Source organism: Ursus americanus, chromosome 28, assembly GCF_024610735.1.
Source record: "Ursus americanus isolate L20-20 chromosome 28, mUrsAme1.1.p, whole genome shotgun sequence".
NCBI lineage: Eukaryota > Metazoa > Chordata > Mammalia > Carnivora > Ursidae > Ursus > Ursus americanus.
The window spans coordinates 31,775,970-31,796,694 of NC_142154.1; the positions used below are offsets into that span (position 1 = coordinate 31,775,970).

A 20,725-nucleotide genomic window follows, 5' to 3' on the forward strand; every position below is an offset into this window, starting at 1 on the left:
AAAGTAGAAGCTTTCCCATTTACGTCTGGAAGATGAGAATGTTCACTTTCTTTGCTCTGATTTAACACTGTGTACTGGAAGGCCCAGCAATTGCGAGAAGACAAGAAATAGAAACAAGAAGTACCAGGTATCAGAAAAGAAGAAGCAGAATTGTTATTATTTGCAAGTCGTAGGCCTATACACACAGAGGCATGTACATATAGGCATATACACACAGGCGTATGTAGGCTTATACACACACATGCGTGTGTAGACATATACACACGCATGTGTGTGTAGTCATATACATACGTGAGTATGTAAGCATATACTCACATGCGTATGTAGTCATGTACACATGCGTGTGTAGACATATACACACATGTGCATATAGTCATATACATGCATGAGTATATAGGCATATACTCACATGCATATATAGGCATGTACACACAGGCGTATGTAGACATATACACACATGCGTGTGTAGGCACATACACACATACACTCGTAGACACACATGCACGTATGCACACACCCTTGTGCTTAAAAATGTGTAGGAATGGTTCCAGAAGAACAAATGCCAAATTGTTAACAATGGTTTCATCTGGGGAGGGAGGAAGGATTGGGAAGGGAGTGAGGGTAAAGAGGAACCTTTAACTTTTTATTCTTTGCATTTCTTGAATTTGTTTCTGTAACAACAATAGCTTTCCTAATTTAGAAGAAAAACAATTCAAAATGTCAAAAGTCGTATGGCTGGATATGGTAGACCCAAGGCTCAAACTCAGGTCTTGCATTATCGAGTTAGTTCCACATAGTTGGTTTTTCGTTTTAGACATCAGAAAGCAAAAGAAAGGTCGAGCCACTGAGAATTGTGCCAAAGAATCGGTCATTAAGGGCACTGTATTGATCCTTCATTTCTACTTGCCACCAATAAACTAAATAAACTAAAATCTATTAGCAAAAAAACAAAACAAAACAAAACAAACCTAAATAGACTAAAATCATGGCTAGCTTAAGGGCATCACCGCTTACAAAGCAACTCTACATTCATTATTTAATTTATTTTAATCCTTTTTTTTTTTAAGATTTTATTTATTTATTCGACAGAGATAGAGACAGCCAGCGAGAGAGGGAACACAAGCAGGGGGAGTGGGAGAGGAAGAAGCAGGCTCCCAGCGGAGGAGCCTGATGTGGGGCTCAATCCCATCACCCTGGGATCACGCCCTGAGCCGAGGGCAGACGCTTAACTGCTGTGCCACCCAGGCGCCCCTAATTTATTTTAATCCTTAAACAACAATTTCAGTAACGTATGACCATGAAAATATCCCACAATAGTAACCTAAATGGCATGTCATAAAAGATAAAATTAATCTTAAGACTGCAGATATGTAATTTCTGGAACTCTCAAAAGCACAGAAAAAAACCCCAACCCTAGGGATCCAGGGACAAACCTCCTCCTGCCACATCCCCTCACAACGCATGCTTCTGTAATCTGAACCAAGCATTGTTTCCAGAATATGTCATGTTCTTTCTTATTTCTGGGGCTCTATAGATGTTTTCCCTCTGCCTGGAATGTCTTCCCTCCCTCTTTTTCCACTTAAAATGCCTACCCATCTGTGAAGAAAAGAGTTAACACAGCAGACCTGAGCGCTCGCCTTTAAAAAGATCTGCTAACGAGGTTGGCCACTGAGTGGTGCCTGGGAATGGATTCGGGGAGGGTTCCCACCATTCCCAGAGCTGGTAAAAGTGGCTCACTGTGCCTACACTATACTAACAATAGGTCTATGCTGAACACCCTGCTTACTTTCTGGAGATCTGTCCTGTTGGTACACAGCAGGCAGAGGGTACCTATGTGGCCAGCCCCCCATAAAAACTGTAGGTGCTGAGTCTCTAACAAGCATCCCCGGTTGACAACATTTCACGCATGTTGTCACAATTCATCGCTAGGGGAATCAGGTGTGCCCCGCATGATGCCACTGGGAGAGGACCCTTGGAATGTTGTGCCTGGTTTCTCCCAGATTTCACCCATGCACCTTACTCTGGAGCCTTTCCCTATAATAAATCACAGCTGTGAGTGCAACTATACGCCGAGTTATTGAATCCCTGTGCATCACTGAACCTGGGGATTGTCTCGAAGACCCCAATACACAACCCTTCAAGTCTCAGTTCAAATATGACATTGTTCATGGGGTTTCTCTTCACTTCGTTAGGCAGATTTCATTGCTTCTTTGCCCCTCTGCCTCCGCTCTTGCAATTAAAGAGAATTTTGTATTGCACGATCATTAACTGTTTGCACTCTGTGCCCTTTTTCAAGCGTAAGCTCATCAAAGACAAAGACCTTCTCTTTTCACCTCCCTTTCCTGAGCGCCTAGCTGGCGCACCCTGGCCGCATCTGCAACAGTAACCATAGTAATCGCCAGTAAGTGCTGTTTACCATGCCTAACACACCAAGCCAAGAGCTCTACACACACTATCACATTCGATCCTTCCAACCACCTCTTACAGTAGCTATTACTATCCTCGTTGTAAAAATAAAACGCAGAGGGGTTACATCACAGATTATACGCCACTACTAAGTGATTTTTTTAGATTGTGTACATTATTGTTATTATTATTACCAGCTAAGACAGGCTTACTGTACACAATTCGAGAGGTACACAGGCGTATGGTGCAATGGAAGTCTCTCAGCTGCGCTCCACCCCCCTCCACCCCCTCTCTTCCTGTTTCCTGGATATCCTTCCAGGGAGGGGATGCACAAATATGTTCATTCATTTTACACAAAGAGTAGCATTTTATACATGTCGTTCTGCAACTTTGTTCTTCTCACCTCACAACATACACTGGTGTTCATTTCCTACCAGTACATACAGAACCACATCATTCTTTCTGAACACCTGCCTAGTGTCCCTGATCAAGGGACATTTAGGTTTTTGCAACAAACTAATTCGGAAAAATGGTTCAGAGAGCAATTGGCACATTTGGAGTAGATTTGTACGATAAAGTATTAGAAATTGAGACGTTGGGTCAAAGAGCTCTTTATATTTATTTTTAATGTCAAAAAATTGATCTTTTTAAAAAAGATTTTATTTATTTATTTGAGAGAGAGACAGCATGAATGGGGAGGAGAGGGAGAAGAAGGCTCCCCACGAATAGGGAGCCCAATGTGGGGCTCAATCCCAGGACCCCGGGACCAAGACTTGAGCCGAACCGAGCCACCCAGGCGCCCCCCAAAATTGATGTTTTTAAAAAGTTCTTATTTAAATTCCGGTCAGTTAACATATAGTGCAATATTAGTTTCAGGGGTACGATACAGTGATTCCACACTTCCGTACAACACGGGTGCTTGTTGCAACAAAAATTGAGATCTTACATACCGTAAAATTTGCTTTTTGAAAAGGTACAATTCCGTGCTTTTTTAGTAGTCACAAGATTGTGTGACCATCACCACAAAAAAAACCTCTGTACCCTTTACATTGATTTTTAATTTTGAATGTTGATAGCTTTTGCCAAATTGCGTCATCAAAATTAACATAAACATCTTTTTGACCCACGTCTAGAACTGTTTTGATTTCCAAGTTGCCTCTCCCTCCCCCTCCTCACACATAACAGTATCTCATCGGTCTTATCTGAGGAGGTAAGTCCAAGTTCAGGAAAGAAAACGCACACTTCCACTCCCACAGCAAACAAACAGGACCCCGGCGTGTCGCACCCTGGCAAACGCACCACAAGTCCAGCCTGCCTTTACAGTGCTTTACATTCTTCGGGGGACACATGCAATCTCTACAAGTGAACGCTGCTGCGCTCCTAATTTTGACAAGGCCAAAAGCTTTCCAGCGACCTCAATGTTCTTACGAGGTCTTGAAAACAGAATGCTCCTGCAACCGGAAAATCAAGGAAGGAACAGTCCTTCCCCGTGTTTGTTCTCAAACCCAGGCACCCGCACCATACCAGGTGGTTTGTCCTCAGTTCACAGTTACCGGGGCCAACACTGCCAGCAACAGGACGCCAAATGAGGCTTGCTTGGAATAACACACCCTCCTCCCACCACCTGCCAGCCCCTACTTATCTGCAAGGACTTCACACCCTAGAAAACGAAGCCTGAGCTTCTACCCAGAGTTCGCTGCCCGGCTTCCAGCCCCACGCTGAGCCACAGGCAGCTAAGCAACACTAGGTGGGCAACCCTCTCTGCCCCTTTTTTCTTTTTCCTTGTGTGTTTTTATGAACATCCAAGGGGAAGATAATTAAAACCTGCAAGAAAACCGGCTGGCAGTGAGAAAGAAAACCTTGGTGACTTGGGGACGACGCCACATGTTTATGGGCGAGTCTTGTAAGCAACAGGGCTATAAAAAAAGAGGCTCTTATAAATAAATGCCACATTCTTCAAAGCTCTATATAAACGACATTCTTTTTAAGGAGGGAGGGGGAGCTACTGGCATACTCACGTTCCTTCCTCATCATTTCATTTCCAGCAAAGGGGAAAGGAATCCTAATTGTACAATTTCCTAGGAGCACGGTAGTTACAAAGCCAAGGCCCTGCGGTGACGTGTGCAGGAGCGCACGCATGCGCACACACGCGCTCAGAGGCAGGAAAACAGAAAAAGGGACAAGGCACACGAGGGTCTGTATTTAGCGAGTCAGGACAGAACAAAGGAGCAGAAGAGCAAGCATCTCATCACCTCCGATGGGGTTTTCTGGCTGCTAAGCACTCACACTTGAACTCCAGAGACAGAAGTTGTGCCTTCCTCTCCCAAGGGCTAAGTGCGGGCAGCACAGCATCAAGATTTGGGTGAGCCAGTGTCATCCCGTTTCATTTTTCATCTGCTTTGCTGACTGTAAAGAGAAACAGGGCCGCCCGCCTCTCTGCATGTGACACAAGGCTTGAGGCGCACACATTCCAGAGCGGCCTTCCCCGGGAGCCAGCTGTGTGCAGGTAACTGAAGTCTGCCCTTAGCCTTGCTGTTAATAAGAGTAATTGGCACGCCACCGAGGGGCTGCTGGAGCGCTGTGATTTGCTCTGCACGGGGGTCTCCCCAACCATATGCGCAGGCAGCGGTGATAGAAATATTTTCCATATGAGCTCTCCTCTCACATGCTTAAGTGCTCCAGGCTGAGTTAGGCTGGCCCATTTGTCATTTACTCTACACAGTAAAAAATCAACGGGGAAGTTGCAAACCCCGGCTACAACTAGAGGGCAATGGTCTGCTTTCAGCCTTCCAGCATCAGCATCGCAAACCCATTCAGTTCCTCCAGCTCCCATTCAAGCCCTCGACCCCCACCCCCTCCGCCCCAGGCCCAGAGAATATCTGCAAAGAGCAGGGGACACGGCGAACTAATAGGCTAAAAGCCTGAAACAAATGACCCGTTGCTGCACGCCTCTGAGCCACATGTCCATTTTGAACCCACCGCTAGCCCTGCAGCCTGGCTTTGGGACCGCTCTTGCTTCCACTCACGGAGAAGGGAAAGTCATTACATGAAGCTTTCAGAGCCTGACCCGTCCTGACAATACTAACAAAAGGCAAAGCTGTGATGCGGCCCCTGGCCTTTTTAGGAGATAGACTTTTCACTTGGCTATTCAGGAGGAAGATGGATTCCGGTAAGAGACTGTCCTTCCATTCATTACTTGGGCATCAGTCTTTGAGATATTTCATCAGAATAAGGAGTAAAAGGAGAGGATGAGGCAAATTTGTTGCAGCCTTATTTGCAGGTGAGGGTGGCTACACCTAAGTCCTTCCCTCTCCCGGCCACAGCGCCATCCCCCCCCCATCTCTTTGCCTGCATCAAGAACTGGCTCCCAGAGCATCTATGGTGTTCAGAAATGTATCCAGCAAACCTATGAGCTAAACCCATAAGAATAAATCATCCTCGAGGGCCTTAAACATGCCTCCCTGCCTTAGTAGCTCTGGGCATATTCCTAGCCCTGTCATGTATCACTATCCCGCTGCAAACGTATGATCTAAAGTTAAACACAGATTTTTCCAAGCACATCAAAGCAAAAGGGAGGCCAATGTGATGCAAAAGCAGTAAAGAAAAGTATTTCCTCTAGCATGCATATCCTTTCTGCAACACTGGAGAAAAATTCTCAAAAGGTAACGGTCCCTATCGGAATCTGACGTGCACATTTTTTTTTTCCACAACGGCAGGAGAAATGTGCACCCTCCAGGCATCTGTCACCAAGGCCATGCCAACTCCCCAGTGTGGCAACTGTACAGACCACCTCCGAGTGAGATTTTAGAAATGACGGGCTTCTTCAAGAAGAACAGAAGTCTTTCTGTAAGAAAAGGCAAAGCAAGCCTGAAAACGCAATATAAAGCATTACTCTTTGCACACCATAAAAAACCCGTTCCCTGATCCCTCTTGGTAGATAGAAAAAGAAATATAGTGCTGACAAAAATACAACTTTGACAAGATATTTTATTTGGCTTACCTCTCCCCCAGGTCTTGCTAACACTGCTGTTTGAACGTGGAGCAATGTTAATATCAGGTAGCTGACAAACATTATTACCCAAAGTTAGAACTACCCTAGAGGAGAACTCCGTCTGCCAAGTGCTAACAGCTAGCAGATGCACTTGTGTCTCGGGATTCCAGCCCTGGAGTTCCGCTAGGCACCGCGCTGGTTCCCTCTGCTCTCCCTCACTGTACTACCGCAGCTCCGAGCTCAGCCTCTGCTCTGAAGAAAACTGGTAAGCTGATCTCTTCATGTAATAACTTCTCCCGGCTGGGGGAGGGGACAGGAGCCAGCTGGGAGCTGGGGGGCTGCCTTGAACAGAAAGCAGAAAGGGGAGGGACAGAAATCAATGTGGAGTTCTGCATCTGGTCTCATTCATGAAAAGGGCTCCAAGGTAAGCGCTCCGCGTGCAGGGGGAAGATCCCTGCTTCATCAGGAGGCAGTGAACTGCAGCGGGATGAGCTCCAGGCTGGGAGCTGGGAGACCTGGGAGACCTGAGGCCTTCCTAGTCCAGGATCTGGCGCTGACAAGCTGTCTGCCAGGGTACGCTGCCAACCCATTCTGGGCCTCAGTTGGGTTTCTCACTGGTATGGTCAAGGGCTGGGTAGATGACCTCTGAGTTCCCTTTCAGTTCTGACTTGAAGGCTGTAGAAATCTGGGCAAAGGCTGCGCTATTAAGGGCAGCCTCGAAGGGGAAAGAAGTCACAAGGGTGCTCTGTGTTTATGCACTGACCATACAGGCATGAATGGATGGGGACCGAAGATGCCACTCTATCCCCCTCTTGCTACCTCCATGGGTCACTGTGCCTAACCAAGAGCTTGAGGAATTCTTGCAGATGATGTAAAAATAAATGATAAGGTGGGAGCAAGTGAAACCCGGGTGCTAGATGGCGCTGGCATAGTGCACTGGAAAGCAGGATGGTTTTCAAGAAATAACTCTGGGTATAATCAATTGACCATCAATGTGGGGCTTGGGGACATAGGGAACAGGCTGGGGAGTGGGTCTTGCAAAAGCCTACAGTCCCCCTGAGATGCACCCTAAGTGGCCACCTCTTATTATGAAATAGAAGGGCCCACTGTCTAAAATAGGTGGAGAACCCACCAAGTATTAGCTTCTGCTTAGGATGGGCTCAAGAAAGCATTCTGAGGCCAAAGAGAGGATGCCTGCATGGCGCAGGGGAACAGCCTGGGCCCTGGAACCAGGGAGACGTCGGTTCAAAGCCCAGGTCTACCACTCACTCCCTGTGGGTCTATGGGAGAGTATTTAACTCCAGTGAGCCCCGACTGCCCCACCTGTGAAATGGGGAAGGGCCATCTGATGGTTTTGATGACCGTCAATGAGGTCACCAAGGCACAAAACCTGGCATAGTTCTGGACACACAGTAAGTGCCGAAGATATCAGCTTTCTCTCTGATCTCAAATAAACATCGACACGCCATCCCAGAAACGAAATTAATCAATACTTGAAAAGCCTCAGGTTGTGAGCATTTTTCTTGCCTTAAATAGGAAACTTTAAACCAACTGTAGTTTGTAACCATCTCAAAATGTTTATTATCACCAGTCACATGACAATTTACTAGCAGATTGTTTTTTGGGGAGGGTTGGGTGAAGGGACTTAGAATCCCTTTTTCCAAGGCTAGAAGAGACAGCAAGTATGCTGGAGATAATATCTCCAGTGAGAGAAAGGAAGGACGGAGTTTCTTCTCTTCCCCCTCCTCCTCTTCTACCTCTTGCTTGTTCATTATTATTATTACTGGTTAGCCTTGGGTCTGCCCTGCTAGCTGGCTGGAGGGGCACTGTCATCTACTCAACAACTTCCCCAGAAATGCAGGCATTGTTTAAGAAAGCCAATGTTCTCGAAAGATCAGGGGGCCTTGTCTGGTCCAGGGTTTGGGAAACTTTCTGTACAGGGTCATCAAGTAAATATTTTTGGCCTTGCAGACCATATGGTTTCTGGGGCTACTATTCAACCCTGCCATTGTTGCATACCAGCAACCAGAGACAAAATATACACTAAAGGGTGGGTCTGTGTTCCAAAAACACTTTATTTACAGAAAGAGGCAACAGGCCAGATTTGGCTGTAAGTTTGCCAGCCCCTGGTATAGACAACTTCCCAATTGTCCTTCAACCCACTGCAGTCCAACTGTTGACCTCTGCTCTACTATGGACTCTGGAAATGTCTCTGATGACCCCTGTGTCATAAAACACAGAGGCTAATTTGTAGGGCTTATCTTATTTGACTTCTCTGCAGCATTAACCATATCCTCGACTTTTTAATATTATGCTAAAATATGCATACCATAAAATGTTACCACTTTAAACATTTTTACTTGTACAATTCAGTGGCATTAAGTACATCCACAGCGTTGTGCAACCATCACCACCACCCATTTCCAGAACTTTTTCATCATCTCAAGCAGAAACTCTGCATTCATTAAGCAATAACTCCCTGATTCTCCCCTCCCCGAAACTCCTGGTAATCTCTACGCGACTTTCTATCTTTGTGAATTTGCCTCCTCTAGGTTCCTCATTGAAAGCATCTATCCTTTTGTGTCTGACTTATTTCACTTAGCATAACATTTTCAAGGTCCATCTGTGTCATAGCATGTATCAGTACTTCATTCTTTTTAAGGCTGAGTAATATTCCCTTGTATGTATAGACCACATTTTCTTTATCCATTCCTTTGATGGACACATGGAGTGTTTCCACCTTTTGGCTCTTGTGAATAGTGCTGCTATGAACATGAGTGTGCAAGTTCCTGGTTGAGTCCCTGCTTCCGTTCTTTGGGGCACATACCAAGAAGGGGAACTGCTGCATCATATGGTAATTCTATGTTTGACTTTTTGAGGAACAACCAGCTGTTTCCCACAGTGGCCATATCATGTTATATTTGCACCAGCAATGTGTGAAGGTTCCAATTTTTCCATATCCTTTCTCATGCTTATTATTTTCCATTTTTTTGATAATAGCCATCTTCAGGCGTGCCTTTCTGAACCACTCTCTTCCCTTAGCTTCCAGACCACCGCTCTCTAATTTTCCCTTACCTACAATTAGCCAACATTCTTTGGACACTGAAAGCCCAGCATTATTCTAGGAACTTTCTATAGAGTGTGTCACATAATCCTGACAACAGCCTTACTAGATTAAATAGCTTGTCCCATGTCACACAACAGCCAGGTGGCAGAGCCAATATTCTGGCCGTGGCAGCCTGCTTCTAGGACCTAGCTCTCAAGGACTACGTGGAGCTGTCACCACTTTCTCTGGACACGCTCCAGTCCCCTTGCTACCTCCTGGGCCTATCCCCTAAATGGTTGTGTTCTACACCCTCGCTTCTCTATCCCCTCTCCCTGGGTCATGTCACCCTCTCACTGGCCTCAACCACTCTTTATATGCCAATGGCTCTCCACAGCAGTCTACAGCCAGCTCTCCCCGCTGACCTGCCAGCCCATGTATCCAGCTGCCTAATGCATACTTGGATCTCTCAAATGTACCCCAAACTCAACAGGTCCAAGACTGAACTGCTTCCCTAACCCGTGTTCTTCCTGCTATCTCCATCTCAGTGAATGACAACATCACCCATCTAATTCCCAGAGGTGGAAAACTGGGTGTTACCTTGAGCCCCCCTACTGCCTCACTTGCTTGTTTAAACCATCACCTGGTCTGATTGAGTTTTCTTCTAGAGATCTCTCCAACCTGCCCATGGCCTCAGACTCCTGCTGCCCCTGCTCCCATCCAGGCCTCTACCATCTGTTCTTGACTTTTTGTAGCCTGGTCTTTCCCCTTCCAGCCTTCTTCCCCACTGCAACCACTGGCATTCTTCTAAAATGTGAATCTAATCATGTCACTCCTCTGTTTCTTTTTTGTTTAACTTTTTACTTTGAAATAATTTTATTTACAGAGTAGTTGCAAAGACAGCAGAGTGTCATGGTATATCTTCACCTAGCTCCTTGTAATGTTAATGTCTTAGACGGCAATGATACATTTATTCAGAATAGGGCATTAACACGGGCCCAGTATTAACTAACATAAGGACTTCACTCAAATTTTCCCAGTTTTCCCCCAAATGTCCTTTTTCTGTTCTAGGACCCAACCCAGCATCCCACGCTGCATTGAGTCCGTGTGTCTCCTTAGTTTCTTCTGGTCGGTGACAGTTTTTCACACATTGTTTCTCATGATCTTGACGCTTGTGAAGAGTACCGGTCAGGAATTTTGTGGAATGTCCCTCAGTTTGGTTTTTACCTGGTGTTTTCTCATGATTAGCCTGAAGTTATGGATTTTGGGGAAGAATACCATGGAGGCAAAGTACCCTTCCCATCAATTGTCAGGGGTACCTTCTATGAACATGACATCCTGGTGACGTTAACCTTGATCACTTGGTTAAGGTGGTGTCTGCCAGGTTTGCTCACTGTAAAGTTATTATTTTTCCTTTTCTATACCCTATTCATTAGAAGTGAGTCAGTAAGTCCAGTGGAATTAAGCTCCACTTCCTGGAGGGGGCATCAAAGCATGTTTGGACAGATGTTAAAACCATCACAATAATTAATACGTATTTTGGGAGAGAGACTTTGAGGCTATGCAAATATCCCATTTCTCAAAGTTGTGCCCACCAGTTTGAATATTCATCAGTGGCTCTTGCCTGTAGCGATTATTATTATAGTGCTTTAAATGGCAATTTTCTGCTTCCCTCATGCCTTCTACATATCTATTAATCAGAATTCATCAGGATGGAAGATTTGTTCCTCCTCCCACCTTTATTAATTCAATCATTTATTTATTCTTCCCTGCTTCTTAAAACCTTTTGATGGCTCAAGGAAGAAGTTCAAGCTCCTTAGTATGACACTTGCAAGGCTGTTTGCAATCTGGTCTCTTCCTGCCCTTCCAGCCTCTCCGCCTCTCTCTTCTGTCCACACACACTCTACTCTCCAGACATCCTGACATACAAGAAATTATCCTCAAATGCCATGTGTCCTTGTGCTCTGGGCCTTCCTGCCTCATGCTGGTCCCTTTCTCTAGACTGTCATTCCCCGTCTTCACTGGGTTAGCTCCAACACTCTTTGCCTCTTTGAAAACTCAGCTTGCATTGTTTATAAGCACCAAAGACTGGAAACCACCTAAATGTTCAGCAGTAAAGACTAAATGAATAATTTGTGACATTCCTAAGATGGATACTCTACAGCAGTAAAATAAACAAATGAAAGAAAGAAAAAAAATTAGCTTGTTTCCTATGTAATATGAAACACCTTCAACATCTATTATTAAGCAAGAAAAGCAGGACGCACAACGATGTGATTGTACACGTACGTTTATGATCACTCCTGTACATATCGACTATCTGTGGAAGACCACACTAGAGACTAGCAAAAACTGGCTGCCTCTAGGGCGGGGAAGTCAGCAGCTGCAGGGCAGAAATGAGAGGGCAACTGATTATTATATAGTCACGCAGACACCTGTGGACACTGAGCGCTTGAAATGGGGCTGTTTCAAGTTGTGACGCATTATATGTAAGATACAGTTTGTACCCGTTCAAAGACTTGGTACAAAAAAAAAAAGAATGTAAAGCATCTCGTTAACAGTTTTTATGCTGATTAGATGATGCAATGATAATTTTATATATATTGGGTTAAATAAGATATAGGGTTAAAATTAGTTTTCCTTGTTTTGTTTGACTTCTAAAAAGTGCGGCTACTAGGAAGATATTAAATCACATTCCATCTTCTATTGGCTAGCCCTTCAATAACCTTTTCATACTTACTGAATTGTTAAACCTGTGAATCAACTCCTATTCCAAAAGTAAATAAAAGTGAAGTAACGGTAATAATAACAGTTAATGATATAAATAAATAAATGCACAAATCCTCCCCCCCCCCCCCCCCAGTGATCTGCTCACGTGTCAGCTTTTCTGAGAGTTGTGCCTCGCTAGGCTCCCTGCCAAGCTGGGGGCAGTGGCCCTGGCCTTTGTCCTCAGGCGTCTTCTGATGACCTTCAACACTATGTCTGTCCTACTGTACTGTAATTGTTATCTAATGTATCTGCCTTCCCCAACAGAGAGCAAGGCCTTGATGACAGAAGACCTGTCTTTTTGTGTTCCCAAGACGGCACATGGTCAGCCTTATTCAGTGTCTGCTGAGCAGGGAATGGATACAGGGGAGGGTCCAATGGGAAACTCTCGTCAGCTTGTGACAGCAGATCTTCTGATGGCGCGTCTCAGAAACCACAAGGGGGAAAACGAAGAGGAGAAATTCTAAGAAGGTGCATCCCTCAAAGAAACGCAAATAATTTCCAACCTAATTTTGGGGTGACCTCTTGGGATAGGGAGAATATAAGTGAGTGGAGGACATGGGAGTATCAAAAAACCGGGAAACAAATGTTTTCCTAAAGCCACACATTTCGTGTAAAATGTAATCACGCACTTCCGTCTAAATAGCAACAACAACAAAATAGTCAACCCATAGCAGAGAGCACCTCTAAGGGTGTTTCACTTCCCTTCAAAAATGTCTGTCCCTTTATGAAGGAAGAGGTGAGACCCAGCCCTCTCCACAGAAGTATATATTATATGGTTAAGCTGTTAAAACTATGTTTACTTCCTCAAATATGCTTCCATTGTGGGGAATAGGTGGGAAAAGGCTCGTCGAGGAGTTGCCCATGGGTCTGGGAGCAGAAGCAGGTGTTAGTAATTAACTCTCCCTTTGTGTGGACCCAGGAGCCATTAAATAGCCGAGGGAGCGGGAAATGAGCAAAGCCAAGAGGCATTCTCGGTCCCACTGCCCTTGAACAGAAGGAAAGTCATGAGAGCCTAAAGCAAAGGGAGTCACCGCATCCTTCCCTTTCTCTGGTTTCTGCCTGAAAGGGGCCAAAGCCTGGCTGCACGACACCTGTCACCAACAGGGCAGCTGTGCGCTTAGGCTGAGCACCTCTCTGGGTCGCTGAAAGGAGGGCTATGTTCCCTGGGTCGGCTTTGAAGTAGTGCCAGGAGCAGGGCCAGAGACTCTGTCAGGGCGGTGCTGGCACAAAGCGCACAGGGCAGGTTCGCCCCACGTCTGAGAGCACGCTGGGGAGTTAATACAGAGAAGGCATCAGGGCCATTCTCGGCTTGACCATAGTCTTTATTTCACATCTTCAGTCCATGGCAGAGCTTCTCACATCGTGGTCCCTGGATGGACACTGCAAGGGAACTTGTCAAAAATGCAAATACCGGGATGCCTGGGTGGCTCAGTTGGGTAAGTGTCTGCCTTCCGCTGAGGTCATGATCTCCAGGTCCTGGGTGCGAGCCCGCATCAGGCTCCTCACTAAGTGGGGAGTTTGCTTCTCCCTCGTCCTCTGCCTCTCCTCCTGCTTGTGCTCTCTCTGTCCCTCTCTCTCAAGTAAATAAATAAAATCTTAAAAAAAAGGAAATGCAAACACTTACTGAATCGGTAGCAGCTGCGGGCCATGGATCTGTGTTGTAACAACCTGTGAGGCCCACTAAAGTTTGAGACCTGCTCCAAGTCCCACTTCTCTGTCTAGCAGCCCTTAATTCAAGTTGTGGAACTTAAAAACATTATTTTATAAAAACAAGTGTTCTCAGCAAATGTGACTATTAGATATTAAAGCACAGTCTAGAGCTGTAATAGTTAAAACAGTGGCAAATACTAACAGGAGTAGGAAAGACGGGATTATTTCCACAACTAAACATGGAAAGGATTTAATGGGTAGCCAACGAGTCATTTCAAGTCAGCATAAAGGGTGGCAAAGGTTGAGAATACTGCTAACTACCTGGCAAGTACATAAAGCTATTCTCCTGCTTTAAAGCATATGCCAAAAATAAAAGGCAGGTAGATTCAGGATTTTAATGCAAACAATAGAAGTATGAAATCAATACAAGAATACAGGCCAACATTTCTATATTCTTGGAGCCGGGAAGGACTTTTAAACAAGGCTCTAACAAAGGCAGAAGTCATAAAGGGAAAGATTTATACACATTTTTAGGATTCTGTACATTAAAAATAGCGTAAGTGAAATTAAAAGTCAAATACACAGTAGAAAATGTATTGCTCTTGTTTATTTGCTGAGATATCAGTACCTATCATGTGCTGGAACCTGGAGGTATAGTGATGAGCAAAAGCACAGTCCATTCCTATCCTCACAGACCTTACTGGCAGGTGCAGGACGCCAACATTAATGGGACCCAAAAAGTAAATCTGAAATTGCAATGTGGAAAGGGCTGAAGAGGAAAGATGTGTGGGGAGCTAGAGACCCGTCCTCATTAGGGAAAGGTGGGGGAAAAATGGAATAGGTGGGAAAAGTCTCAAAAAAATCCTCTTCCAGTTTTTGAAGAAAATCAAACCCATGATAAAACCACTTGCAACAGCAGTGAATGGCTTTTCTGAGGACTGCGAGGAAGCAGGTGCATGGGATGGAGAGAGTGAGCAAGCAGGGGCACCCCACAGCATTAGGCTGAAGGCCAAGAGGGGGCTGAGACAAAGAGTTTTGTCCTTTTCCTATTGAGAATCTATTTTGAAGGTCAGAGCCAGCCTTTGCATGATTAGATTTGCATCTTAAAAGGCCACTCTGTAATGGAGAAAGGGTTGGAGAGGGGCAAGATTGGAAACTGGGAGACCAGGTAGGAGCGGAAGGCTATCGTCTGGATGGAAAGGGAGAAGAGCTTAAACCAGGACGGTGGAAAGAAGTGAGTAATTTCAATGACAGTTTACAACAGAGATAATGGAAAAGGGTTTATGCCCATCATGTATTTAAAAAACCCATATATCAGATAGAGACAATTTTAATAGTGAAAGCCTGGAAGCAATGTGAATATACTATGGTATCTTCAAAAAGTGAAATCTTATCCAGTCATTTAAAATGACCATGTCATATAGTCATGGATATGGGCACCTTTTGATGTTATATTGTTTTAAGAGGAAAATAGGTCCACATAAATGGAAGGACAGTTTTTTCAGCAAATGGTGCTGGGATGACTGGGTATCCACTTGCAAAAGAACCTAACATCATGCACAAAAATTAATTCAAAATGGATCACAGATTGTGGCGGGCAGGGTAATGAATATGTTACATTACGTGGCAAAGGGGAGTTAAGAGAGCAGAGGGAGTTAAGGTGGCTCATCAGATGATTTTGAAAGAGGGAGATTATTTTGGGATATCCAGGTAGACCCAATGTAACCCCAAAGGTCCTGAAATGTGGAAGAGTGAGATTGAAGAGGAAGTCAGAGTGATTCCAAGTGAGAACTCAGCATGCCATTGCTGGCTTTGAAGATGAAAGGGAGCCTTGAGCCAAAAGTGGTGAGCAGCCTCTAGAACGCAGAAGAGGCAAGAAGGCAGGGATTCTTCCCTACAGACTCCACAAGGAATGCAGCCTTGTTGACATTTAGACTTTAGCCTATTGAAACCCTTTTCAGACTTCCGACTTCCAGAGCTATAAGAAAATTAATTTGTGTTGGGTTACTGATCCAAATGTGGGAGCTAAAACTATAAAACCCTTAGAAGAAAACATCAGAGTAACTTCATGACCTTGGGTCATGATTATTTCTTAGATATGACACCAAAAGCACAAGTATCAAAGGGAAAAAAATGGGACTTCATCAAAATTGGAGACTTCTGGGGCACTAGGTGGCTCAGTGTGTGAAGCATCTGCCTTCAGCTCAGGTCATGGTCTCAGGGTCCTGGGATCGAGCCCTGCATCTCCTTCTCCCTCTGCCCCCCCCACTTGTGCTCTCTCTCTCTCAAATAAATAAAATCTTAAAAAAAAAATTGAAAACCTCTGTGCTGCTAGTGATATCACTAAGAAAATGAAAAGACAACCCACAAAATGGGAGAAAATATTCACAAATCATATGTCTGATAAGGGACTTGTATCCAGAATATATCAAAAATTTTTACAATGTAATAATAAAAAGATAATCCAATTAAAAATAGGCAAAGGACTTGAATAGACATTTCTCCTAAGAAGACACACAAATGGCCAATAAGCACATGAAAAGATGCTCACACCATCATTAGTCATTAGGGCAATGAAAATTAAAACCACCATAAAACCACTTCACACCCACTAGTCAAAAGTATAGGTAATAAAGAATGTTGGTGAGAATATGCAGAAATTGGAACCCTCACGTGCTACGGGTGGTAATGTAAAATGGTGCAGCCACTGTGGACTCGGGCATCTGCAACATAAAGTTGAATGTAGAGTTACTGCGTGACTCAGAGACTCTGGTCCTATGTATATATCTAAGAGACATAAAAATGTAGGCCTACACAAAAACTTGGACGTGGATGCTCGTGGCAGCAATATTCCTAATAGCCCCAAAGTGGAAACAACTCAAGTGTCCACAACATGATGAATGGATAAATAAAATGTAGTATACCCGTATAATGGAATATTGTTTGGCAAAAAAGAGAAACTATGGCCCTTGAAAATATCATGCTGAGTGAAAGAAGACAGTCACAAAAGGCCACTTATTAAGAATCACTTATTATCCATGTAAATGAAATGTCCAGGAGAGGCAAATTTAATAGAGACAGAAAGTAGACTGGTAGTTTCCTAGGCCCAAGATGTGTGATGAGGGACGGGGAGGGCTGCGAATGGGTACAGGACTTCTTTTAAGGGGGATGAAAATCTCTGAAAATTAGATTGTGGCAATGTTTGCACAACTCTGAATATACTAAAAATATGGGGTTGTACACTTTTAATGGGTGAATGGTATATGTGAATTATTTCTTACTAATGCTATTTTTTTAAAAAGTAGGTGGGGCGCCTGGGTAGCGCAGTCGTTAAGCGTCTGCCTTTGGCTCAGGGCGTGATCCCGGCGTTGTGGGATCGAGTCCCACATCGAGCTCCTTCGCTGGGAGCCTGCTTCTTCCTCTCCCACTCCCCTGCTTTGTTCCCTCTCTCGCTGGCTGTCTCTCTGTCACATAAATAAATTTAAAAAATCTTTAAAAAAATATTTATTTATAAAATGTAGGCCACGGTGCCTGGGTGGCTCAGTCAGTTAAATGTGTGACTCTTGGTTTTGGCTCAGGTCATGATCTCAGGGTCGTGAGATTAAGTCCAGTGTCAGGCTCCATGCTCAGCGTGGAATCTGCTTGTCTCTCTCCCTCTGCTCCTCATGTTCTCACTCTCTCTCAAATAAATAAAATATTTAAAAAAAAAAAAACAAAATAAAATAATGAAAAGTAGGCCATTCCTCAGCCATCAAAAAGAATGAAATCTTCCATTTGCAATGACGTGGCTGGAACTAGAGGGTATTATGCTAAGCAAAATAAGTCAGAGAAAGATAAATACCATATGATTTCACTCATATGTGGAATTTAAGAAGCAAAACAAATGAACATAGGGGAAGGGAAGAGAAGGAAAAATAAAGTATGATGAAAACAGAAAGGGAGGCAAACCATAAAAGACTCTTACCTCTAGGAAACAAACTGAGGGTTGCTGGAGGGGAGGTGGGGGGGATGGGTAACTGGGTGATGGGCATTAAGGAGGGCACGTGATATGATGAGCACTGGGTGTTCTATGCAACTGATGAATCACTAAATTCTACTCCTGAAACTAATAATATACTATATGCTAACTAACTTGAATTAAGAAAGAAAAAGTAGGCCATAATATGGCACCCTTAATATAATTATATTTTGGGCAAATAGAAAGGGTGATTTATCACATTCTTATTCCTAAAAATTTAGTTATGCTTAGGAAAATTTAGTTATTCTTTTTCTACAATGAACAGCAGAAAAATAAATACAGTAAGAAAAACAAAATTATTTTCCTTTGGAAGACATGGTGACTATAACAAATGGGAAAGCCTGTGAAGAGTCAGCTCACAAACGAAGATACGCAAACACACTATGAAAACGGAATGTGAACAACAATTTAACATCAGCAGTAACCAAAGTATTACGTTCATATCAGCGAACTTGATGCCCGGTTCACATGATGCCCTGGCAAATACCTTTGGTGAATGGCAAACAGCTATCACAGGCAGGAGTGCAGGGAGGCGGGCAGTGTGACATGGGGTGTGTGAGAACGAAAACCACAACAGGTGCTGTAAGAACTGGATGTGCACACGAATCACCCAGCCACCTCTGTGAAGAGCCACCGAGTTACTTCTTACCCTGGGCCTCCTTTTCTCCTTCAGTCCCCCCTCCTCCCCCTTTTCTTTACCATTTCCCTCTCTTTCCTCCCTCCCTCCTCCCAGCATAGGAGCTGGGCTGGCAGGAAGAACAGCAAGGCCATACTGCGGCTGGGGTTGTGACTTGTGTTAACCTCAGCTTGCTGGAACCAGCAGTGATCTGGCATTGACTCTAACGGCCCCCAAGCCATGAAACAGCCCTTCTGATGGCTAGTCATCTGCTCCGCCAGAGCCTTCCCTAGCTTGCAGACAGGGCTTGTTCACTTTTTAGCAATCATTTCTGCCAGGGGTGTTTTATTTTCTTCTCCCCATAGGGGGGAAAAAGATTCAAAGATAACTTGAAGGTGTGGTCAGTAAAACGTGGCAAGAAGAAGGCAGTACAAATTGTAAAAGTAGATACCACAACTCAAAGCTTGGCCCTGTAGCTCCCGCTGATGTCTGGGTAGGCGGCCAAGGATACTTTACAAGTCTCCGAGGGCGAAAATTCATGTTCCTCAGGGTAGCTCCAAAGCAAAATCCAATAAACCAAATCATTAAGAAAGAGGTCAAGGTTTCAGCAGTTATTGTGTGTATTATTTAATATTTATTGTGCCAGGCATTAGGCTGGGAGGTCGACACGATCCCCATTTAATCCTCAAATCCTGTGGATTATGTATCCCCTCATTTTATGATCGATGAAGCTGATGACTGCGAAAAGTAAAACTATCTTCACTACACTGTGTGTAAGAAAACACAGATGTATGTAGGATCTTCTAGAAAAACTTCAGTTTTCTTTTTTTTTAATTTTATTTTTTTTATTTCAGAGAGCAAGCGAGCACACAAGCGGGGGGGGGGGGAGAAGCAGAGGGAGAGGGAGAAGCAGGCGCCCCACTGAGCAGCGATCCTGAAGGCGGACTCGATCCCAGGACCCTCAGATCATGATCTGAGCTGCAGGCAGCTGCTTAAATGACTGAGCCACCCAGGTGCCCCCAAATTTTAGCTTTCTAATTTCTGAACTTCTAATAATTTAGAGAAACATAATTATCTTTTCTTCTGTCTTTACTGAGTTCCCCCTTCCCACCCCAGCACCTGGCATCAGGAGTGGTTAATCTAATTTAAAACGGAATAAATGTAGTTAATCACTAACTTCAGCTTTCGGCTGAAACTCTTAGGCAAAAAATCAAATAGATTCCGTGCTGAAAGAGAACTTTGTTCCATATTTCTTATGATCAATATACACAGTCTCTTTAGAATGGATAGACCAAGTGGTTAGTTTTTAAGGAATTATGAAATTTGTTTTCCCCCCAGTAACAAAATATAAAATGGTGCTGTCATGTTCAGAAGAATGTCAAGTGCCATCATAAAGGAAAGTTTTAAAAATGTACCTCTGGTCTCATTAAGATTATTAGTTAAAGTAGGGCTAGCTGTAGTAACAGATCAACCTGGAGGTTCTAATGGCTTCATACACACAGCGTTTCTTTCTTGTCTGGGTCAAGTCCAGACGGTGGAGCAGGTGGTGCACTGCTCCACATGGCCACTTAGGGACCCAGGCTGTCAGGGGGCCTGCCCCCTTCAGCATGTGGTGTCCAGGGTTGCCCTGGACACGGACATCCGTCTGGCAGATGGGGAGGGGAGAAAGTGGAGGATCGCCAGGCCTGGCCACCTTCCATTGGCCACATTCAGCTGTAAGAAGGCGGGGAGATATGACCCAGCTGTGGGCCCAGGCAGGTGCTTGGTCTGGCCATGCACAGAACAGTGTGCCACAGTCATCAGCATCTTCTGACGGGGAGAGTTCATCACTGTTACCTGTATTGTGTACAGTGTGATATATGTTTCTAGTAAGGTGACTCCGGACAGCCCAGGCTTGCTCCCTGCGATCTAGAAGGCTGAATATCTCTCCAGATTCGCTCCCTGCCCCTGCTTCATCTAAGACCAGCCAAGAAATCTGATGACTGTGCCAAAGAAGCAGGTCTCACCATTCCCATCAGTTGATGTGTGGATACTCCGGACCCAGAAGCAGAAGATGCAGCCCAGTGAGAGAGTTAGTGCTCATATTACGGGGTGAAGAGACGCAAAGAAATGAACATTTATCAAGTGGCTGCTCTAGCTGGCGCTGAACAGACATTATCTTATTTAATTTTAATAACCACGGAGGAAGGAATTTCATTCCATTTTCCACCAGGAGGAGGTTGACGCTCACAG

At 44.5% G+C, this 20,725-nt stretch overlaps 1 protein-coding gene and 1 long non-coding RNA gene across 3 annotated transcripts in view; one reads left to right on the plus strand and one right to left on the minus strand.

Moving 5' to 3' along the window:
• Nucleotides 1-20,725, minus strand: part of THSD4 (thrombospondin type 1 domain containing 4) — a 546,279-nt gene that overhangs the window by 188,488 nt on the left and 337,066 nt on the right. Inside the window, exon 1 of one of the 2 annotated variants that reach the window (XM_045795292.2) lies at nt 6,407-6,544. The exons of the other annotated variant lie outside the window; for it this stretch is intronic. Coding sequence (XP_045651248.2) covers nt 6,407-6,478 — 72 coding nt within the window. The 5' untranslated portion in view covers nt 6,479-6,544. Of the gene's footprint in view, nt 1-6,406; nt 6,545-20,725 lie in introns of those variants that run through there. 2 annotated transcript variants of the gene reach the window in all.
• On the plus strand, nt 6,575-13,805 carry LOC148107590 (uncharacterized). The gene is made up of 3 exons (XR_015722141.1): nt 6,575-6,662; nt 12,474-12,677; nt 13,549-13,805. It is a non-coding gene; the product is annotated as an uncharacterized LOC148107590 (long non-coding RNA).